At 45.6% G+C, this 22148-nt stretch overlaps 1 protein-coding gene across 1 annotated transcript; it reads right to left on the bottom strand.

Annotated features, from left to right (window-relative positions):
• Positions 1–341: 341 nt before the first annotated feature.
• Positions 342–20797, bottom strand: nrde2 (NRDE-2, necessary for RNA interference, domain containing). The gene is made up of 19 exons (XM_088297361.1): positions 20643–20797; positions 11338–11440; positions 10860–11036; positions 10578–10718; positions 9267–9526; positions 8269–8495; positions 7798–8022; positions 7506–7695; positions 6555–6688; positions 5832–5952; positions 5547–5722; positions 5272–5443; positions 3886–4106; positions 3316–3811; positions 1888–2258; positions 1646–1785; positions 1379–1520; positions 809–880; positions 342–717 (listed from the first exon to the last, which is right to left on the bottom strand). The coding sequence occupies exons 1-19, from the start codon at positions 20701–20703 to the stop codon at positions 592–594; spliced, it is 3555 nt and encodes a 1184-aa protein (XP_088153487.1). The 5' UTR covers positions 20704–20797; the 3' UTR covers positions 342–591.
• Positions 20798–22148: the final 1351 nt, after the last annotated feature.

The following is a 22148-nucleotide window of genomic DNA, read 5'->3' as shown; positions in this document are numbered from 1 at the left end:
TTTTCGCCAAAGTACGGCTGAACGACGTATGGTTTTGGGACCGAAATTGCAATCTCAGACAACGTGATTTTGAGATTGTAAGAGCTGCGCTTTCTGCTCCCTAGTTCACGCAGCAGGTCATGTAGTACTGATTTAAAAAAAAAAATCAGTCTTTTGAATCGATGCCTACTAATATAATTAGGTCAGGTGGAAGAGCTGAAATTAAGATTGGCGCCACCTCGTGTTCAGGGGAGGAATTATGAATAGGGAGCGTCTTTGGTCAACTATGGTGAACTTTGTGACTAGTCCTAAAACACAACAGAACCGAAAATGACAATAATACAAAATACAGTATTCTCAAAGAAAATTCCAAAACATAATCAGACTTTATTAATAACTTAAAACTTCAAAACCTCAAATCCAAATTATAAGCCAAATAATATTTATTGAAAATATTTAAAAAAGCTCAAATGTATTATTATTTTTAATACAAAAATGCAATTTTCTGATGTCCAGGTTGACGTGAGCATTCACGTCCATCTCAGGAAATCAATGTAACGTCTTTCTAATGCTGATCTACCTAATAATTACAGTTATGCATGTGAGTTTGTTTCAGTCTTCCAGCAGTATGTCAAGTTCTTCTAATGGTAGCCGGATTCGAAGCTCTTTCTCTGTCATCAGATCTACAAACTCTTGTAGATGCTCAGGAAACAGCTGCACTGCATCCATGTATAATCCCTGGTGGAACGGGCATTTCTTAACATTTACACACTGAAACAACTGCCTTGATTTTCATGCATTTAGAAGATAGGTGGTGCTCGGGACATACCTTCACCCAGGGAATATTCTGTAAGGCTTTGTAGAAAAGCCCCTTGGCTTGATCCATCTTACCCTCTGACACCTACAAATACAAACAACTTTACACACTGCACCTTTTAGTCTACTCACCATTGTATTATGTACACAGTATATGAGCTAAAAGCCCCCAGCCTACAGCGGTGTGAACGTCTGCAAGTGTTGGAGAAGGTAGCAAAAAGCGTCATTACGTCCGGGTTTGTTCAATGTTACGAATGTTCTGCAGATGTTTGCCAACAATTCTCATGTTTAAATTTATCTATTTATTTTGTTGCATGCCTTGCGACAAGAAAAGTGGAGGCAAATCGCTGGCGAACGTTTGATGAGCATTTGCGACCTTGAACGAACCCTGATGCCAACGGATGAGCCGGATTTCCTGAAAAAAAAACTCACGCAAGGACTGGGAGATTGTGCAAACTTAATGAGATTCAAATCCAAAACTGTGGGGACAGACGTGAACCACTAATCCAATCTGTACAATGAACCTTGCATGTTTATTAGGCCAATTCATGTAGGTGGCCTTTGGAATGATTTGTCATCTCACCAGGTAGTGAATGTACATCCTCCAAAGTAAGGGACAATGGGCGCCCATCTCGGATCCTATGGCGCTTTCAAACAATCTACGGATACGGTTGCTGAGACCATTCTCTGGCAGGACACTCAAGGCGGCACTTTTGTCACAGGATCTATGGTTGCCATGAATATTTGATATGCAATGGGTAAAGAATGCATGGTGGGAAATTGGGCATTTTACAGAATCTATTTTTGGAATCTGAAACTCAAATGGAGTAATAACCAGCGCACTTCCTACCTCTGTGCAGCATCTACCAGTTGCTTTCTTTGTTGTTCAGCAATGATTGCAAAGAGCCGTGGCACAACACTACTGTTGTCCCTTGTTACAGCATGAAAAAAGCGACGTGCCCGGCCCGCACAGTGGTAATGGCTCTCCACCTGAAATAGGTGCCAGGTGGGAGAAAGACAAATACCATGTCGGTGTAATTATGTTGTTTTTGTTAGAATTTAAAAAGTGACATTACAATAGTATGCTTTTACCTGTACATATATGCTCAAGAGAGGGGAACTGCTCGGCCATTTTGAAAGGCCAGAGGTGAGTGTGTCTCTGAGTGTCGCCAGTGAAGAAACACCAACGTTCATGTGGTACTTGAGCAACGACGCCTGCTGCACCGCCACCATCTCACACTCCCAAGCTAACCTGCTAAGCAACAGGTTGTTGCCAGAGTGGTAAGCATAAGCGCCAGAGTGCTTGTCAGACGTTAGTGTGCGGTGCAGTCCGTCCATCTGCTCGCTGGCTTGGCTGTAGACTGCGCTTGCCGCTTTGATGCCCATCGTGAGGTACTGGAAAAGAGCATAACAGCCTAGCAGGCCTCTCAACCTCAGATTCTCTTCCTGCACATCCACGTGAGCTAGTCATGGAATAAAGACAAATTGAACATTTTAATTTATTTTGAATGACTCCATTTTCACTGATCTGACATCGTATGACAAGAGTACCCACAACATCTAAAGCTGGCATAAGGAGCCCTACTGTTGTTTGCCTGTTCTCCCCATTCCTGCATGGGCTTCCTTCCAGATTTCAAAAACATGCGTGTTAAGGTAGCTGCAAAGTTTACATTATTTTTAAGTGTGAATGTTTTTTGGTCTACATGTTATCTGCAACTGACCAGTCCAGGATATCCCACATCTTTCGCCCAAAGTCAGCTAGGAAAAGCTTCAGCTCACCCTCAAGTTTGCAACCCTAATGATTCCATAGACAGGGGCGGAGCTACAGGGTGGCAAGGGGTGGTCATACCTCGGGTAAAATTTTGATATCTGTGGATACAGTATCTTATATATATAAATTAAGTGCAGATATGTCAAACGGATCTGAATGCAAACTCGAAAATAATCTGTTTTAAGTAAAGAACATTAAATTCTGACAATTACTGTCAGTCAAAATCATTACTTTCACAACATCGCAAGCAAACGACACGGCTGAGAAGTTATGGTCTATCGTATCATCCAGTCATGTTCCATGAAATGAAATGCACAAGCATAAAGACGCATGTGGCCACCCCCTGGCCAACTTTCACTGAGGTGTTGTTCCACTCTGGCCACAGCACTGAAAATTTTCAGGCGATAGAAAATGGTAGGATAGAATTACTAGTAATTACTACTTCTGCACACTTAAAAAGTTGGTGGCTTTGCACAAAAGGCGTACTGTTCTGAGTTGTTGAACACATCCAGATGAAAATACCATGAACTAAAGCTGGAATTCTGAACTTTTGTCTCTCATTTGTCTTTTGAGCTGAAACCCAAATGTCTTCAGTATAAAACCAAATCAAAGGAAATGACCTTGCCGTTCCAATACTTTTGGAGTGGACTCGAAATGTATACAGCAAGCAACCATCAACATCCATTATCAATATGGTCCTGTTGAAAAACAGGCATTTATATTTTTGGGAATTCTCTGCGTGTGCTTACTTTTCTTGTCGGCCGGAGGATTGCACACATCTCGATGGAATGCAGACAAAGTGGCAGTCAGAGCTTGTTCGTAAGACCTCCTGGCCTTCAGGATGGCAACCGGAGAGATGGGCTGTGATGACGAAGACGGCGATAAGATGGCGTTCCCCTCTGTAAGTCTGGTGAGCACACATACAGCCGGAGGCGCGCCTCCGTCGTTGGGCACCCCTCCTGGCCCACTTGGTACATCCTCCACCTCAAGTTGAGCCCACAGTAGACACAGCTCACAGAGGGAGGGGTTACACAGCCCTTTGCCCCCGCCCAATGCTGTGGCTGCAGAAAATACTTTACGAGCCTCTTCGAGGTTACCGAGCATCCACTCCAAGTGGGCAAACTCCCGCCACATTGCCAAAGATGAGCGGTTGTCCGGTTCTTTGAGCAGTGATTTGGCGATCCGCTTGCTGATTTTGCTCTGACTACGGAGGCGTTTTTTGCTGCCGTGCATGCAACGCAATACCTGAAACAAAAAATCGAGCTATCAAATTGTTTTTGATTGAAATTTCAAAATGATCACAAAATCAAAGTCCCGACCTTGAGTTTCTCGTACTGCATCCGGCAGAGCGACAGGACAGCGCTTTGTTGAGATAGAAGAACAGGTTGGAGCATATTGAACATTGTGTTGAGAAACTTCTCGCCCTGCTTTCCAAGTCCTGCCCATTTCCTGGTTCCCTGGAGTGTGGTCATATGGCCCACAGAGTTCATCCCAAGGCGAGGTAGGTCGTGGGAAGTCAGAGCTCGTCGGGGGTCGCTACCTAAAATGAGTTGCACAGGGTTGAATTGATTTGTCCTTCATGCCCTTATGTTGCAATGAACATTTGAACCAATTTACTCAAATCTCCTTTGTGATGCAGTGGAAAGTATTCACGACGCTTCATTTTTTCCATATTTTGTTACAATAAAGAATTGTTCCAAAATGGAATAAATTCTTACTTTAGAAAAGGAAGTAGGTCTAGGAACAAGTTACTTACTCCAATAAGTTACTGATTTAGTAACTCAGTTACTGCCTTGGTAGAGAATTTAGTTACTCAGAAAAGTAGTTACGATATTTGTCTATCATATTCTGGCAATAGTGCAAAAGAGTAAGCACTATATATTTTAGAATCTTTGGTATTTATTCAAATTCAGCAGATGTCAACTTACCACATGCAGAGAAATGGAGAGGTATAAACAATTAGGGTAAACAACATTCACAAACTTTGCATTTAAGTGCAAAACTAAGATTTTGCAAGCACACGAGCAAGCGTAAAATCAGCTGGTGTGCAGGTGAACACGCCTATGCTTATGCGCTCGTAACTGGGAAGTCAAGCGATTATTCCCCACGCCATGCACGGTTAAGGTTCCATAAAAGAAAATTCACACATATACAAATCACACACTCACACGCACACACACACAAAGTCAAAGTAAAAAGCTAGGTCTTGCTGAGCTTAATTGACTAGAAGATGCCTTTTCTTTGCCATTAACTTGACTTGTACCTCATGGAGTGATTTGCATTTGCTGGGTGACAGCCATTCGGAGCAATTGTCACAGACATCACCAGTAACGCTGTTATACTTAATAATAATATTCCCTTTATTAGTCCCACAATGGGGAAATTCGAGATTCGAACCCAGGCCTCCTGGGGAGACTGGGTCCTGAACGCGGCGCCTTAGACCACTCGGCCATCCTGGCACACCATTAAACACCATTATTCCCAATGCTGCTCATCACTTGACCAGTACCATTGCTACAGCGAAGCATGGTGGTGGCTGCATCATGCAGTGCGGACGTTTTTCAGCGGTAGGAACAATGCTGGAGACTCGATGGACAACGATAAAACATTTTGTGAAACCTCTCGAATAAAGAGAAAAAAATGTTTTGCAATTCCGAATCTATACTTATAGTCGTTGTTACTTCTGGACCGAAGCGGATATTCACCCTGAGTGAGCAGGGAAAGGTCCTCCAGCAGCAGGCCAGCCTGACACAAGCCAGCGGACAGCACAACATCCACTGGCAGCCCCAGAAATGACAGGAAATTGAGGAGGAGGCGCAGCTGAAGTTCTGGCGAGGACAAGCAAATTAGAGAAGGGCCGATGTCATCGAACAGCACCTTAAAACAGAGAGACAGAGAAGTACTTCAACGTTGTCACAGTTGTAACTTTAGTGATGCAATCATATGTCAGCGACAGATATAATACAGTAATTAGCTTTACCTGTCTCTCTGGGTCCTCACAGTCATCTTCCGACTGGCCCTTGGCTTTTTCAGGTCTCCAAGGCAACCAGTGTGCAGCTTCACGAGAGGACTCCACATCCAGCCACACCGTCCATCGTGGCTGGCTGCGGTCCTTCACTTCCTCTTCTTCATCCTCCTCCTCCTCCTCTTCATCCACTGTGGACAAAGACACAACCAGATGTCATGCTCGTGGCATACTCATCACAACCACTTTGAGAGGAGCTTTTGTTTACTCACAATGTGAGTTGAAATGTGTTGTATTTACCTGGACAGGGCTGCACCCATCCTCCTCGCTCCTGTTGGACCATCCACGCTTTCCAACCTCTGGCATCCAACTCCCCTACTCTTGCCTCCCCGCTGTCCCAGAATGGCTCAAAGAAGTCAGCCTGCACACATCAACACATTCGTTGAAAGCAGTGGCTGTTTCTGGAATGTGCAATATGTGCAACATGAATGAGGATTGGTGGAGACAGAGCCCCCCCAAATAAAACAAAATAAATCAATCCTGTGTGAAATGGATTTATTTTGCGTCATGGCATGACATATCTGTGAAGTATGTATCCGTGAAAGCAAAAAACAAGAGCAGAAAGAGTACACGCTAATGTTATTTATTATGCCGACTGTGCGCCAACCCAGTAAGGACGGTGGTTTGTGGGGTCGAACCCAGTAAAACCAATAAACAATGGTGTGCTACAACCTCTTCATTAAACAGCAATATCAATCGTTTTGACTCTTGTGGGATAGTTTTATACATGCCATTAAAATTTGAAATACTAGGTTAAAAGGATTTTCCCCCCTGTTCGTTTAATATCATTATTTATTATATCTGTAAAATATCCAACACCACGTACTCAGCATGTCATCAAATGCATTTATGTACAGTATATGGTTGCCAACTTGTTTCACTAGCTCAAAGGTAAATGACACTGTGAAAAAAAAAATATATTCCTCAATGTTGATGTAGAATGTGCGTCATTTGCGTGCTTACCTGTTGCTTGGTGGGCAGTTGTCGCACACTGTCAGGCTTGAAGAACGTAAAGTCGATCATGGCTTGAAAGAGAGAGAGTGCCTTCTCCGAGTGACCGGACTGACGGAGGAAATGACACTGCTTGGTGAAGATATCTGAATAATGACAAAGGATCCTGCATGAATGACATCCACTGAACAGTGAAACACAAATGACTACATAATTAGCAAATGACATGACTGCCACAAAGATATAAATCCATTCAAATTCACACACTGCCAGTCAGTTCCCCGGCCTCCAGCCGCGATCTGTGTCGCCATCCGGCCTTGACTCTCAGGCCTTATTCATAAAAATTGTCAGCCCCCGACCCAGTTAACAACCCCCGCCCCCTCTCAAAAAAAGAAAAAAAAAAGCGTCCGTGCATGATGCCACTGCAAGAGATGCTCACGGCAGAGGTTTATTTCCAGATCATTGTTTGTGTTAAGAACAGATGCTGGTTCAAGCGTGCCTGTATTTCAAAATTCTGCGATCACGAAACCCGCACCTCCAACCTGCTACTGAGGGCATACCATAGGTGTTGCAAAACAGCAATCCTTATAAAACTCATTAGCTGGCTATTTTACTCATCATGTCCGCTAACCTTATGGGCATAGTTGCGAACCTGCCAGGCGCTCTCTCAGCTCTTATGCTGTACAGTGTGGCGGCTTTATAACAAGCAAGGCACACTTAGGCTATTTTAGAAGCATCATTCGGCTTATCCTGAGTGGTTTCACATTATTTGTTGAGGCTCCGTGTCAGCAACTTGATCGAGCAATCACCGTTTCGCTTATGTGAGCTCATCAGCGCGCCCCCAAAAACACACTGCCTGCTTCCATTGCGCAACGCCACCACTTCCTAATGGAACCATTACTTGGTTATTTAATTTACCTCTACCACAGGGTCGTTAGTAGCTGGGTGCTCCTAGCACCTTACCTAGCATATCCTCTTCGATCCCTGGCAAGGCTGGGTGGGACACCATGCTGCCATCGCGGACAGCACTGAGCATGCTGAGACACTTCCCGTAAGCAGAGTTCACTTTTGACACACTGAAATTGCTGAAGTAGCTCTGGGTGAAAAGAAGATACTCCCTCCACAGAGGGCCACTATTTGGGTGGAGAAAAACCTAAAATAAAAAATAAAACAGTAGTTGGCCTGACTGATGAATGTTGAATGTTCTCAGTTAAAAACAATGGATAATATTGCAACACAGGAATAGTGGACTAACCAGTTTTTTCCATTCTTTAGCCAGAGCTGATGGTTCCCAAAGCTCTTGGCAGATTCTGAGCCTCTCTCGCTGCAGAGCGACACAGCTGGGGTTAGTAGCCACAGCACGCTCTGCGATGCACAGCTTCTTCTCCAGCACAGCTTTGTACGAAGACTTGCGACGTTCAGGTAACTCTTTGCCTTGATGCTCTTCCTCGCTTCCAAATACTGTGGCGCTCAACTCATCCTAAAGCAGAAGAGACACGATAAGGTTTGGAATGAATGCATCATGGCGGCGACCGGTTAAAAGGCTTAAGAAATGACCAGATCAAGTACGTTTACACACCAAAAATCAATCAATCTCTTTGAAATAAATCATTATGAGACCCAAATCACATTCATGTTCATTATCTGTACATGCAAACTGTCTGACCACAGCTGCAGCATCATAGCAGAAAAAAAAAATGTTTGTTCACAAAGTGAGTCCTTCTACCTGGTATCTAATGAACTTCATCCAGAGCTCAGTGTCCTCTGGTTGTTCTCTCAGTCTCCTGTTGAACTCTTCAGTCTGGCCGGTCAAAAGCACAGCTTCTTGACCTGTCTCCAAGTTGTGCTTGTCGTGATCTGTCTGGTCCTGCTTCCCTTTCCCCTGCAGCCAAAGGGCAGTGGTAGAGTCGTACACACCAAGCGGATTCACTGATGAGGTCTGTGCCCCGCCACCTGGAGCAATGCAGTAAAGCCCAACATAGGACAGAAGATGATGACAATATCGTCCCAATGGTGCAGTCAGTCAAAACAAATAAACCGTTGAACGACACCAAGAAAATAACCAGTACAGTAGGTTTACCCCGTCTTGAGACTGGAATACAATTACTTCAAATTAATAGAAAAGTTGTTTGTTCCATTCATTGTTGCATATGATATGCCATGTCACATTATGCAATTCATGTCAAGGAATAAATGAGGGCATCCTTGGAACTTGTTACTGGGAAGCCACATGAAATCATGCACAATAACAGTGATGGCAAAAATGTAAACTGGAACTTCTGAGGTTGAACAAAATCCACTCTCAGATGTTTGCCAATCTGCAGATGTCGACCTCCAATTTTTTTGGCTTTAGAATCCAGTTTTCACCATCAGAAATGATGCCAATAGAAAGAAGTGGATCCACGGTACAAATGTCACCACCATAATAACCACGGATCATTTTTACTTCGCTGCCAACACTTTCTACCATCTTTCCAGAAGGAATGGCTTGAACAAGATAAAATGATCATGTTAAATACTGCTTTTTTCTTTTTTTTTTACTGAAAACAGACAAGCATACAAACACACGCACACACACACACGAAATCGCAAGTAACCGCAGAAGTACTAGAAGCAGTATTTTCGCAAAGGCTTAAATAAAACACTATTTTAATCGTTGATATTTTGGGGGGGTAAATGTAAACACCATGTGATGTTTCTCCACATTGTGGGTGAATTTCTTACCCGTCTCTCCCTCTTTCTTATGTTCAACATCTTCCAGTGGGAGAAAAGCGTTGGAGTTGGTGGCATCACTGCTTTCACAAATTCTTGGTAATGTCAGGAGAGGTGGCTGAGCCCGGAGCAACTGGCGACAATCTGTTGAAAAGTATCTGTCTGCACCTTTCTTCTTCTTCCCCCCTTTAGGTTTCATATTAGCATCCTCCCAGTGTACTTCCTGTCTGCAGGGATCCAGACCCAGTGATGAGATACCTTTCCTTTTATACCTGCAATAAGACAGTTTCAAACAACCACGCACACATTTAAGGACGATCTCAAAGTGAAAGTTTGAACTTTGAAGTAAGCTTGACCCACCGTATTTTGAGCGATAAATCTATTTTAAGAAAACGTCCGAGATTCATATTTAGAACCATAGCAACGCCCTAACAACGAAAATGCGTTTGTTCGGCAATCGGCGGTATTCTTCGGGAAGGAAGAACCACGAGTTGCCAGTCGCCATTTGAATGCATTGCTTATTGCCCGGTGAGCTGCTAAATTGAGATTGTTTTTTGCGGTTTTTCCGCTGTGTGGCGATGCAACGTTAATATTCTGGGAAGCTTCTGAGTCACCCAAAAAGAGTAAAAAATAGGGAACTAAATGGTCTAATTTAGTTCTGCCAATTAGAGGGAGTTTCAAGCCAGTGTTGACGTGTCCCACGAGAACTTTGAAGATCTTCTCAACTGTTTTGCTTATGATAAAGTGTTCGCAAAAAGGTAGGTGTGATTACAATGCATTTTGACAAACGTGTGGTGTGTGTCTTATCACATTCATCTTGTATGTGTCTTGATTTTATGAAGTCTAAACAGCAAAGGTAAAACATGAAATCAGATTTGGCTCCAAGAACCGATATGAGATTTCTGCGTATGCATCTTTGGTGCGGATAACAAAGCGACGATTGAGGCACCTGCAAACCCATGTCGTAGATTTGGAGGAGCAGAGGCACGACTGTAGACGCTTTGATGACATTGACTTGGAAGAAAACAAACCACCACCAATATTGCCTCCATTTATGTCTACATAGTGGAAGTTGCCAAACCTCTAACTGCAAAAGAATCAATTACCATTAAAAGTATGTATATGGTAGTGGCCATATAATGCATAGTAAAAAGTTCTCATCTGGTTCCACATTCACATGAGGACAGGCGACACACAGCAACATGACAGGCTGACAAGCGAGCTGTGTGATGATGATCCTGAACAGTGGAACTTCATATTCAATCAGAACAAGGGCTTACTGCTCAAATGGCAAAAATGTTTCACTTGAATGTTTTGTGTTACCTTGCGACATCCCCCCTGTACAGAGACTTATATGTCCAGTTGGATGCATCAGATTTAGAGTCCACACAGAATGGCTGAGCTATGGGCGACGGAATGTCATCCAACCATGAGAAAGAACTTGCGATTGCAGCAGCCTGTGGCCTGTATTCACAAGAAGACACATGCCAACCATGAACAAATCAGTAGACAGTTACTGTTGCTGATTTTTTTTTTTAATTCAAACTGATGGGACCGAATAAAAACTGTAGAATTGAATGCAACCACAATCGGCGGTGTGTGTACCTGTCCGTTTCTTGTTTCCGCTTGAGATCACTTGGAAAGATTGGTTCACAGTCTGATCCACTGCTTTCTATTGACCTTTTGATCTTCTCTTTATGTTTTTTCCTTTTCCCAGTATGCTTATCGTGCTTCTTTTTCTTTTTCTTCAACGGCACACTGTCTTCATCTTTTACGTTTAAACTGAATATCAAGCATTAACATGAGAGTCAGAGACAAAAAGGACACATTTCAATATTCATCCTGCCTGAAACTACAACAGACTACTTCCACAATTTGTTCTTGGGGGTAAAAAAAAAAAAGACGTGCTATTTATTTGGCTGTATTTCATTTACAAGCTAGAAAAACTGGCATACACACAATAATATAATGCAATGTGTGGGATAAACGTCCGTATGTAGGTTAACAACGACCCATTCCATCCTTTTTCAGCACCCCTCAGTACATTTTTATTTCACTTGAAACTTGTTCAAAATGTTTTTACCTTGAGTCTTTGTGTATCCCCTCACTTTTCTTCTCTAAGAAGCGACTATGAAGGGACAGGGCATCACTGGTCTGAAAACTCTTATTGTTCAACCATTTAAGCTCTAAATAAGGAAATGAAACAAAAAAGTGTTACGTCAATGACCAGCTTATAAGATAAATCACTCTTAACATCTACTGTGGTATCGCTAACAATACAAAATAACGTCTTCTGAAACTCAAGAATATGGTGAGTAAAACAAATACTACTTCACAGAGAAGATGCACATGCAAATCAAAATGTGCAAATTTCAGGACTTGGAATGGCTTGGTTAAAACTAACAAAAGATTCAACTTGACTTCGACATGAACGACACGACTTGGCAAGCACAAATCGTCACAGTTTACATGAGCAAAGAACTCGGAACTTGTCTGAGAGTTATGTTTTATTGTTGGGGAGTGCGCAAAAAACTGGTAACCAACCACCATCAGTGTATATTTTGAAGTAATGTGGAGTGCAAAGGCCATCTCATGAAGCATGTAGCATCAGTAGGATCATTAGATTGTTACGTTGAATTCAAGGATTATGCTTTTCATAGCATCATGGCAACACGCAAAGATTACAACTCAAAGATGAGACACAACAACAATGCCACTTCACTTCATCCGTCACCATAAAAGCCTCAATAAATTTGCAGTTCAGATCACCAGTCTATTCAAACAAGAGCGAATAGTTACATTGGTTATGCATTAAACTGAGAATACAAAGTAATACAGAATATGAAGATTGATGTGGTCCATCAAAAAAAAAAAACATGGAATAGACAGTCACAGTAGTACAGCTAATTAATGCAAGTTCAGAAACTGAACAAGGCGACTAATATTCGAATTTAACTGACAATGTCAATAATGACTTCTTCACTCGTCTTGGTGAACATTTATTAGGGCCTCGACATGATTGATTTTGGCTACATGGACTTGGTTGAGTCTTGGGAGACGTATGCATTGAGCATTTATAATGTGACTACTCCACCCCTGCAAGTTGATATGATGAACTTAATTTGTACTAGTAGTGTGCCGGAGCTTAGAGGACTGTATGTGTTTCACCTTAGGGGTGTTGCGGATGCCTTTACTACTTACTTGAATCTCCCAAATTACTCAAACCGAATTAACTCAATCCAACTGTGGTGTAGAGAGAGCAAGAGGAAACCAGATTCAACACTTAACACAATTTATTACAACCAAATAATTGAACAATCTTCACTTTATATGACTAAATATAGCAACATAAATTTAGTTGGGCGCCCAAATTAATATTACTAAATGTTCTGGCCAACGTTGCCGCGGTTACTTATATTGAGGAGGAGAAACTGCTCCTCCGCTGGCGAGTGAGCGAGTGCACCTGCTTGTCGAATGGCCGGGAGGAGTCCAAATGGCGAGGGTGGGTGGCTGCCGCGATGACGGTGGATCCGGAAGACGCTGCCCAGTCCAGTTAATGCTCACAGTCCACCGCTGTTGACTGCGACACACCGCTAATGGCTTCGGGTGTCCTCTCTTCTCCGTCGTGTGAGCCAGCCTAGCTTGCCAACTCACGCTCGATGTCTCGACCGGCTGCCGTGCTGAGAACGCGCTTTCTCCTCTCGAAGCGTGTTCACAGTCTGCTGATTGCGGTCACACACTCGCCGTGGTCTCGCCGACCAACTCCTCACTTAAACTTTATCCGTGGCGTCTCACTCAACTTCTCCGTATTCGTAAAATGTCTATCAAAAGTTTAACTCGCCGCGCGCGCAGTAACATTCTGTGCACTGTACACTCTCGCGAGACATACGGGAAACACAATCACAGTAAACTGCCGCAAAACAAACTAGTGCCTATTTAAACAGGTGAATTAAAGGCAGTAAACAAAATACAGGAAATTATATTAAACAAACTCCCATATATTAAACAAACATGCCCTCTTAACCCTTTACAAATCGCAGACCCTTCAGTACAGCCGCCCCCTGATTTGCGGCGCAAATCAGCAACTCCTAAATGAGGGTCTGCAGTCGAGTTGTCAGTCAGTCAAGTCAGGCGCGTCAGAGTCAGAGTAATGGGGTAGCTGGATGAGACGTGCCACTGGTCTGTGGTAAGTTCTTCCTCCAATGTCTACGACCGCTGAGCGTACTCTCCCGTCGTCGCCTTTCATTACTTTCTTCACCCGTCCGATGAGCCAGCGAGCACGGGGGAGTGCCTGATCCACGAGCATGACCGGGGTTCCTGGTTCTAGGTTGCCTCTTTCCTTGAGCCACTTGCGACGGCCTTGCAGTGATGGGAGATACTCCGTAGTGAACCTCTTCCAAAATTGGTCGGCTAAGGCCTGACTATACCTCCATTGTCTCCTGCCGATGATCTCAGTGGATGCATAGACCGCAAGGGGGAGGGCTGCGTCTCGCCGCCCCATCAGAAGGCTGTTTGGGGTTATGGGGTCGAGATCGGCCACATCGCTGCTGACGTACCCCAGTGGCTTGGAGTTCAGTATTGCTTCGATTTCTACCAGCACGGTGTTGAAGACTTCTGATTTGGGAACCTGAGCTCCGAGCACAGCGTTGAGGGCAGACTTTACGGACCTAACTTCTCTCTCCCACGCTCCACCAAAGTGGGGTGCATTTGGAGGGTTGTAACAGAAATTGACCTGCTGGCTGGCCAACTCCTTCTTCAACTCCTCACTCATCTGGTTGTAGCTCTTGAGGAGCTCAGCTTCTCCTCCACGGAAATTCGTTCCGTGATCAGACCAGAGGGTATGGGGTCGCCCTCTCCTTCCAGTGAATCGACGAAACGACTGGAGGAAACTGTCTGCTGTCATTTCAGCTAACACCTCGAGATGGACAGCTCTCGTGGTGAGGCATTTGAAAACGATTCCCCATCTTTTAGCAGTTCCTCTCCCAACTTCCGCTCTGACGGAAAATGGCCCGAAACAGTCCATGCCCGTGTTGTAGAAGGGCGCTTCATGGAGGCGGAGGCGACACGGTGGAAGGTCAGCCATCCGTGGCATGATAGGCTGAGCTCTCAGCTTCTGGCAGCCTGTACATGACCGTTGGTATCGTCGCACAGCCTCCCGGCCACGAAGAATCCAAAACCTCCTCCTGATCTCAGCAAAGAGCCGCTCTGCTCCAGGATGAAACAGCTTGGTGTCATAGTGGCGGATCACCAGGTGGGTCACTGGATGTTTCGAAGGGAGTAGGATGGGGTGTTTACTGTCCTCTGTGAGGCCCTGAGCCCGTCGCAGACGGCCTCCGACACGTATAACGGCGTCATTGTCTAGCTCAGGGGCCAGTAGTCTCAGCTTACTATCTCGTGGGAGCTCTACTTTGCGTTCGAGGCATGCCATCTCTGTCGAGAAAACTTCCCGTTGCACCCTCTGCAGCAACATAATCTCGGCGGCGGCGTAGTCGTCCGCGCTGAGTGGGGTTGCGTCTCCCATGTCTGGGTTCCTATGGTGGAAGGTGCGTTCTTGGAGCTCCTCTAAGGTATGGCAGTCTTCAACCTTTGGACCATCGGTTGGAGTGTCTTGGAGTCCGGTGAGACCACAGAAGATGGGTTTCTTTAATTCCGCCTCGACCTCTGCGGTATCCGGATTTGGGGGAGGAGGCCACTCGCTTTCTGGCTCTCGGAGGAAATCCGGTCCTCGGTGGAAGATGTTGGGACAGGCCAATTGCTCGAGAGTTGCACCTCTGGTGATGAGGTCCGCCGGGTTCACATTGGTTCCTACATAACGCCAGCAGCTGGTGCCCACAAGTTCTTGGATCTCCGTCACGCGAGTCCCTACAAAGACTTTATATTTACATGAGGTTGACTGAATCCAGTGGATGACGGTTGTGGAATCGGACCACATCCAAACCTCATACAGTGGCAGGTGAAGCTCGTCCTTTAGCAATTTTCCCATCTGAGCTCCACTTAGAGCAGCGCAGAGCTCCAGTCTGGGGATTGATTGTTGCCTTTTGGGCGCAACTCTTGAGCGCGCGAGAATGAAGGAGACGTGAACTGTACCATCAGGCTCTTCCACGCGCAGATATGCCACGGCACCGTATGCCATCTCGGATGCATCACAGAACACGTGGAGGGAGATCTTGCTGCTGGTCAGACTCACGCTCTGTGGAAAGTAGCTCCTGGTAAACTCAATCCGTTGGAGGGTGGGGAGCTCTTCCGCCCATTCCTTCCACTTCGCCCCAAGCGGTTCAGGTAGGGGGTCATCCCATCCCCTCTTCTCTGTCCAAAGCTCTCTGACCAGAATCTTGGCACGGGTTGTGTAGGGGTTGATGTGACCTAACGGGTCATATTGACTTGCCAGTGTACTATAGATTGACCTCATGGTGACGTAGTGACGAGGTTCGATCTTCTTGAGTCGGTAGCACAGGGTGTCGGATTTGAAGCGCCATAGGAGACCCAGCGTCATCTCTTGGGCATTGTCACTGGACTGAGACACCCATGTCTCACTACTGTCGGACTTCGCTTCTTCTGGGAGGTCTCGGATGACCTCAGGGTCATTACTGGCCCACTGGCGGACATCAAAGCCAGCAGTGGCCAGGAAGGTGCGCAGTTCATGCACCAGCTGGCGGGCCTCTTCTGCAGTCTCCACGCTATGGAGGCAGTTATCCACATAAAAGCTGTGGTGGACAACATCTGAGACCCCAGGGGGTGCGGTGCTGCTGTCGATGTGACGCTGCAGGGCATAGGTGGCGCAACATGGGCTACAGGTTGTCCCGAAGGGCAGCACCTCCCATTGATAGATGGACGGTTCTGAGTCGTCCGGGTTTGTTCTCCACAGGAACCTCATGAGTGGTTTGTCTTCGTCGAGCAGACAGACCTGGTGAAACATACGCTTTATGTCACCACTGACTGCGGTCTTGTGCCTTCGGAAGCGCACCATGACGCCAAGGAGAGGAGGGGTTAGAGTAGGGCCGGGCAGGAGGTGGAGATTCAGGTTTTGCTGGCGTACTTGGAAGCTGCAGTTGAAAACCACTCTGTTCTTTCCATTGTGTTCAACATTGTGGTGGGGAAGGTACCATGACTCAGCACTCCTTTCTGCCTCAGTAGGTTCCAACTTTCTGACCAGTCCCGACTCAATGAGTTTGTGCATCTCCTCAGCATAGGCGGTAGCTGTGTCAGGGTCCCTTTTTAGTCTTCGTTCGGTGCTAAGCAGGCACGGCATTACTATGCTGGGAGGAACCTTGAAGATTGGCATGGGCTCTCTTCTCAAGAGCGGCGTAGCAAATCTAAGGACACCACGCACACAAACACGCTTGGTTTTCGATTGGAGAAGATCCATAGCACTCTTGTCTTCCTTGGAGCGAGTGTGCATTTTCTCATTCTTGTATGGAGTGACGTCCATCTGCCACAATTTCTGGACGTTCTCCAGCAGTGCCCCGTCTTCATGTCTGGCTCCTATGTAGAGGCAGTGGGTCTGACGGGTCTTCCTATTTTTCAGGCTGATGGGACCCTGGAGTGTCCAACCCAAGGGGGTCTGCAGAGCAACTGGACATCCAGGTGGACCCTTAATGATGTGCTTGGGTAATGTGAGATGCACGTTATCAGAGCCGAGCAGGAGGGTGGGCTTCACCTCTTTTGTAGAGTCAATCCCCAGGTTACAGAGATGAGGGTACCTCTTCATTAGGACCTCCATGGGGTAGCCGTACTGGGAGAGGCACAACTGGGCTGCAGTAAACACGTGACTCACTTTGTAGGCATCCTTCGGTCGTCCGACCGGTGAGATGGTAAGGGCCACACTCTCTCCACTAATGGTTGTGTGCCCTGGTTGGACGGTGAGGAGACCCATCTCCTCTGTGTGGCCCCTGAGTCCTAACGCGATGGCAGCCTCATGCATTAGCAGAGTGCGCTCTGAGCCATCATCAATAATCGCGAAGGTCTCCAGGGTCTTGTCACGGTGTCGAATGACCACTGGCACCATTTTCAACAGCACGCGGGAATTGCAACCCCTGGTGGGGCCCACATAGTAGGTGCGGATCCCTTCTGGTGGCTCACTTTGGGCTTCCACGACGTCAGGGTTAGCTTTGACTTGTCTGATGTTGAGGTCGTGGAGGGCTGTGAGGTGGGTCTTTCCACATCCGGTCCGTCTGCAGGGTCCCTTCAGGGTGCAGTCCTTCGCAAGGTGTTCACGGGCGCACTTCCAGCACCGTTTATTGTCTAATATCCACTGTTTCTTCTCCTGCGTAGTCTTCTCCTTGAATACGGGACAGTTGTCTAGCCAGTGGGTCTCGGTACAGCACTGACACTGGGGAGGAGGTTTCTTCCCTCCTTTCTTTGAGGAGCCACCCTGTTTTGCTTTCAAGGGCTCTTGTTGCACCTTAACTGGGGTTTCAGCGATGGTCGTTAGTATGTGGGTGGATCGTCCCCTTTTGCTTGAGTTTCGGTCAGACTTGTCTCGTCCACTGCACTTCTCACCTTCACGCTTGGGGAGGCGGATGTGCCTCATCTCAGATTTCAGGAAGTCAGAGAACTCTACTAGGTTAGAGAGTGGTTGGTTGGGGTAGAGACGTTCATGTTCCCGCCGGAACCTTTCTTCCCTCTCCTTTGGAATCTTCCTCACAAAGCGTTCAACATTGGAGCCTGCATGTAGTTCTCTATGACCAGCGGCTCCCTGGAACTTCAGCATGCTCACCAGAGCCTGTATCTTCAGGGAGTATGCGTCCAGGGCCTGGTCATCCTTAATGTCTGCCATTTCTCCCAGCTCATAGAGCTCATCCAATATGTGGTCCCACGGGCGTCCCCAACGCTCGTCTAGAGCCTGAATGGAGGAAGTGTAGGGAGTGGGGGAGTAGGCATTGGCTGTGCAAATGAGCTTCGCTGCTGGTAACTTGCAGTGCATGGACAGCTCAAGGAACTTCTGCTGCTCACTGTGGTTGGCGCCACCCAAGAGGAACTCAAGGCACATTCTCATGTCGTGATACTGGCTTCTAGAATCATCTTTAAAGAATGGGATGGCGCTCCCTGGAGGGCGTTGTGGGAGTGGGTCATAACTGAGGGCCACTGGGGGATTGAGCTGGCCAGAGGTCGGATGAGGATCTACTGGTGGTGAGGAGGGGATGGCACCGTGACTTGATGCCTGACACGCTTCTCGCAGGTGAACCAGTCGGCTTTCTAGGTCTTCTGAGTCAACCTGGACCTTTGTTAGGGGTCTGTGAGTCCTCACAGGCAACTCCTCTCTTCTATGCTGGCAGCGCGTGGGTGAGTTATCCCTGCTGGATGCTCTTGACGTTTGCCTGGAGGTAGAAGCAAATTGTAGTTGTGCGGCTGCGAGCCGAGTGTTCTCCAAGGTTTGGGCTGCTGCCCGATCGCGCTCCCTCTCCAATGCTTCCGCAGCTCTCCTTTCTCGATCGAGTGCATCCTGCCTGAATCGCTCCTCTCTTATGAGTGCGTCTGCCCGTTGTTGTTGCAGGAGTTGGGCTAGGAATTCCGAGCCTGTGCTTCGAATACTTGATTTGCTTGAGTGATGGCTGCCACGGCTTCGTTGGGATGAGCAGGAACCTCTGCTGGGGGGCCTACCATTTTTGTGGGTGTCTTGGAAGAACTCGCCTGGTTGGAAGTGATTGAAATCTTCCCCTTTGTGTGGCTTTACACAGTGAGATGGGTTGGATGATTGGCTGGATTCTGAATCGGTGTCTTCTGAGTCACTCTCCTCCCTTTCTTCCTTCCTAGACCTACTTTGGTTGGCAGTATTCAGTGGCAAAGGATCAGTAGAGGTTAGTCTGGGGTTACTAGTCTGGCCTGCCATCTTTTGTTGCCCATCCTCTTCAGGCAGCAGGGAAGCGTCAGCTAATTTTGCATTAGTAGTCGTATCTGCCTGCGGTGAGGCTGTAGCACCCTCTACTAACTGGGGTGTGTCTACAGTCGGTGTGGTATTAAAGTCCACTACTGTCTGGTCAGCTGGTGTGTTTAGCACATGCCGATTGCTGTCTGGTGTACTAATGACATAGTCATCTAGTCTCAAGGGCTTTCTACGCTCTCTAACAGCACGTGTCTTCACTTCAGCAGGGTAAATAAGACTTTTTGCTGGAGACCTTTCGCTCTCTCTAGACATCCTTAAGTCTGATCGAATCCGGCTCGAAGGGCCAGATTTTGTGCCGGAGCTTAGAGGACTGTATGTGTTTCACCTTAGGGGTGTTGCGGATGCCTTTACTACTTACTTGAATCTCCCAAATTACTCAAACCGAATTAACTCAATCCAACTGTGGTGTAGAGAGAGCAAGAGGAAACCAGATTCAACACTTAACACAATTTATTACAACCAAATAATTGAACAATCTTCACTTTATATGACTAAATATAGCAACATAAATTTAGTTGGGCGCCCAAATTAATATTACTAAATGTTCTGGCCAACGTTGCCGCGGTTACTTATATTGAGGAGGAGAAACTGCTCCTCCGCTGGCGAGTGAGCGAGTGCACCTGCTTGTCGAATGGCCGGGAGGAGTCCAAATGGCGAGGGTGGGTGGCTGCCGCGATGACGGTGGATCCGGAAGACGCTGCCCAGTCCAGTTAATGCTCACAGTCCACCGCTGTTGACTGCGACACACCGCTAATGGCTTCGGGTGTCCTCTCTTCTCCGTCGTGTGAGCCAGCCTAGCTTGCCAACTCACGCTCGATGTCTCGACCGGCTGCCGTGCTGAGAACGCGCTTTCTCCTCTCGAAGCGTGTTCACAGTCTGCTGATTGCGGTCACACACTCGCCGTGGTCTCGCCGACCAACTCCTCACTTAAACTTTATCCGTGGCGTCTCACTCAACTTCTCCGTATTCGTAAAATGTCTATCAAAAGTTTAACTCGCCGCGCGCGCAGTAACATTCTGTGCACTGTACACTCTCGCGAGACATACGGGAAACACAATCACAGTAAACTGCCGCAAAACAAACTAGTGCCTATTTAAACAGGTGAATTAAAGGCAGTAAACAAAATACAGGAAATTATATTAAACAAACTCCCATATATTAAACAAACATGCCCTCTTAACCCTTTACAAATCGCAGACCCTTCAGTACAAGTAGCGTTCGCGTTCGGTCAAATTCAGACACAGCTGCACTTGCCAGCAGATAGCTACTACTAACACCAATGTGTGCCTTTAATGCATTAGCATCTGAATTACAAGACATAAAATGGACACAGGCGTATGAGTAATGTGGCAACAGGATGGACAGTATTATTTAACCAAACAAGATCAGCGCTGCCATTGCACAACCCCGAAAAGTAATGTTCGCTGTCCACTTGATAAATATTCTTATAATGTAACAACAATAAACCCACATCGGTAACTTTTTGAATATGAACAGATTGTTACCATTGGATGAGTCTTCAACCTTGTCGCTGGTAATTTCTGCAAAGGCTGGAAATAGTGCCATGTTTTTGTGTTCTACATTGCCTGTGCAGCATAGTGTCGCAGGAAAATGACGTCACATGCAACGAGCCGAACAAATCTCGTCATCTTCCGACTGGTGGTGGGGCCGCAGCTTTCATGCACAGTCAGGCGCTCAAGCTTGAAAAGGGGGACATGGAATTTTTTTTTTTACATTTTTGTGTAACCAATAGAAATATATCGTGCGCACAAAATCTAATTAGGTAATCAAATCAATAGCGTTCTTTTGTTTTAATTAAATTAAAAGCGTTGTATAAGCGCACTCCATTATTTATTTTAGGTGTCTATTTATTAATTAACCTAATGATCTGCTTTCTGTTGCCCACCACGTACTTTACCTGCCAACAGTCAAATAAGGGGAGAATATAAGGGGCTCTTATTTTTTTTCCACTTCAAGAATAATAATTGGTGCTGTCAAGTGATTACTTTTTTAAAACTAATTAATCACAAAAAAATCCATGATTAATTGTGATTAATCATCAATTACTATTTTTTGCAGAGCTTGTAACAGATATTTACTTGAATAATATCTTGGAATTGATGCAAAAATCACCCAATATGAAGTATATTTAATTCAAATACTGTTCCAATAGCTTTCTTGGATTCTTGAATACGATCTAAATGGAGACATCTTTGCAGACATTTATTTTCGAAACATTTCTCTAAACTGCCGACAACTGCCACACTCGAGCAGTGTTGGTTTGCAAGGCCCAGTGGTAACTTGAACACGGTGTTTTGTTCTGAGACGTGCTAAAGACAGCTAAGATGGCACAATATTTGCAAAGTGTGCAAATTATTTTTTAAGGAAATCAAACTGAGTCAACTGAGTTAGAATATTTAACTGAGTTAAAAAAAATTGGTTTTAATCACCTGAGTTAACGCTTTAATTTTGACAGCCCTAAAGAGAACAAGGGGTTTGGACTGGATAAGTTTTTGTACTTCTTTCTACTCCCTTTGAACATGTAAACTCTGTTCCAGTATGACATCTTTGTTTTGAGTTGTAGATTTTGTACATTTTTCAACCAATCGAACTTGTGAATACTTTCTATTCCCTTAATCCTCAACGAGAGGAAACAAATTAGCTTAGTAATTTTTTTAATGCAAAACAAGACTATAGGAATGTCTAACAAAAAAAAAAGATCAACCTGTTTGCCCCTTTTCTGACATGTTGTGAGTTAAATGTCTAAGAGTGCTGAGACCCAATTTGAAATCCACTAAAGGACCACCAAAACCTTAAATCACAACAATGAACCTAAGCCCAGGATCAGAGATTCCCTGACACTGCAGTTTTCAAAACAGCGTCATCCATCACTGTATTTCAAAGCAGTGAGCGCAGATTTTGTGCAGAAAATGGCTTTGAGTATTGATGACAGCCCAGTTGAAATATACGGTTCTACTTCTTCTCAAGGAATCCATCCATCCATCCATTAT

The sequence above is a fragment of the Idiotropiscis lumnitzeri genome, chromosome 1, assembly GCF_059441095.1.
Source record: "Idiotropiscis lumnitzeri isolate Australia: NSW breed Sydney's pygmy pipehorse chromosome 1, RoL_Ilum_1.0, whole genome shotgun sequence".
In the NCBI taxonomy this organism is placed as follows: Eukaryota; Metazoa; Chordata; class Actinopteri; order Syngnathiformes; family Syngnathidae; genus Idiotropiscis; species Idiotropiscis lumnitzeri.
Note: the sequence above shows the minus strand (reverse complement) of the source record. Positions and strands in the feature narration are given on the sequence as shown.

Coding starts and splice junctions, on each gene's coding strand:
- nrde2 (XM_088297361.1), bottom strand. CDS start 20,703: ATGGCACTATTTCCAGCCTTTGCAGAAATTACCAGCGACAAGGTTGAA. Junction 7,696..7,797: donor CTAAAGAATGGAAAAAACTG/GTTAGTCCACTA, acceptor TTTTTATTTTAG/GTTTTTCTCCACCCAAATAG. Junction 1,521..1,645: donor CTGGTAGATGCTGCACAGAG/GTAGGAAGTGCG, acceptor TGGCAACCATAG/ATCCTGTGACAAAAGTGCCG.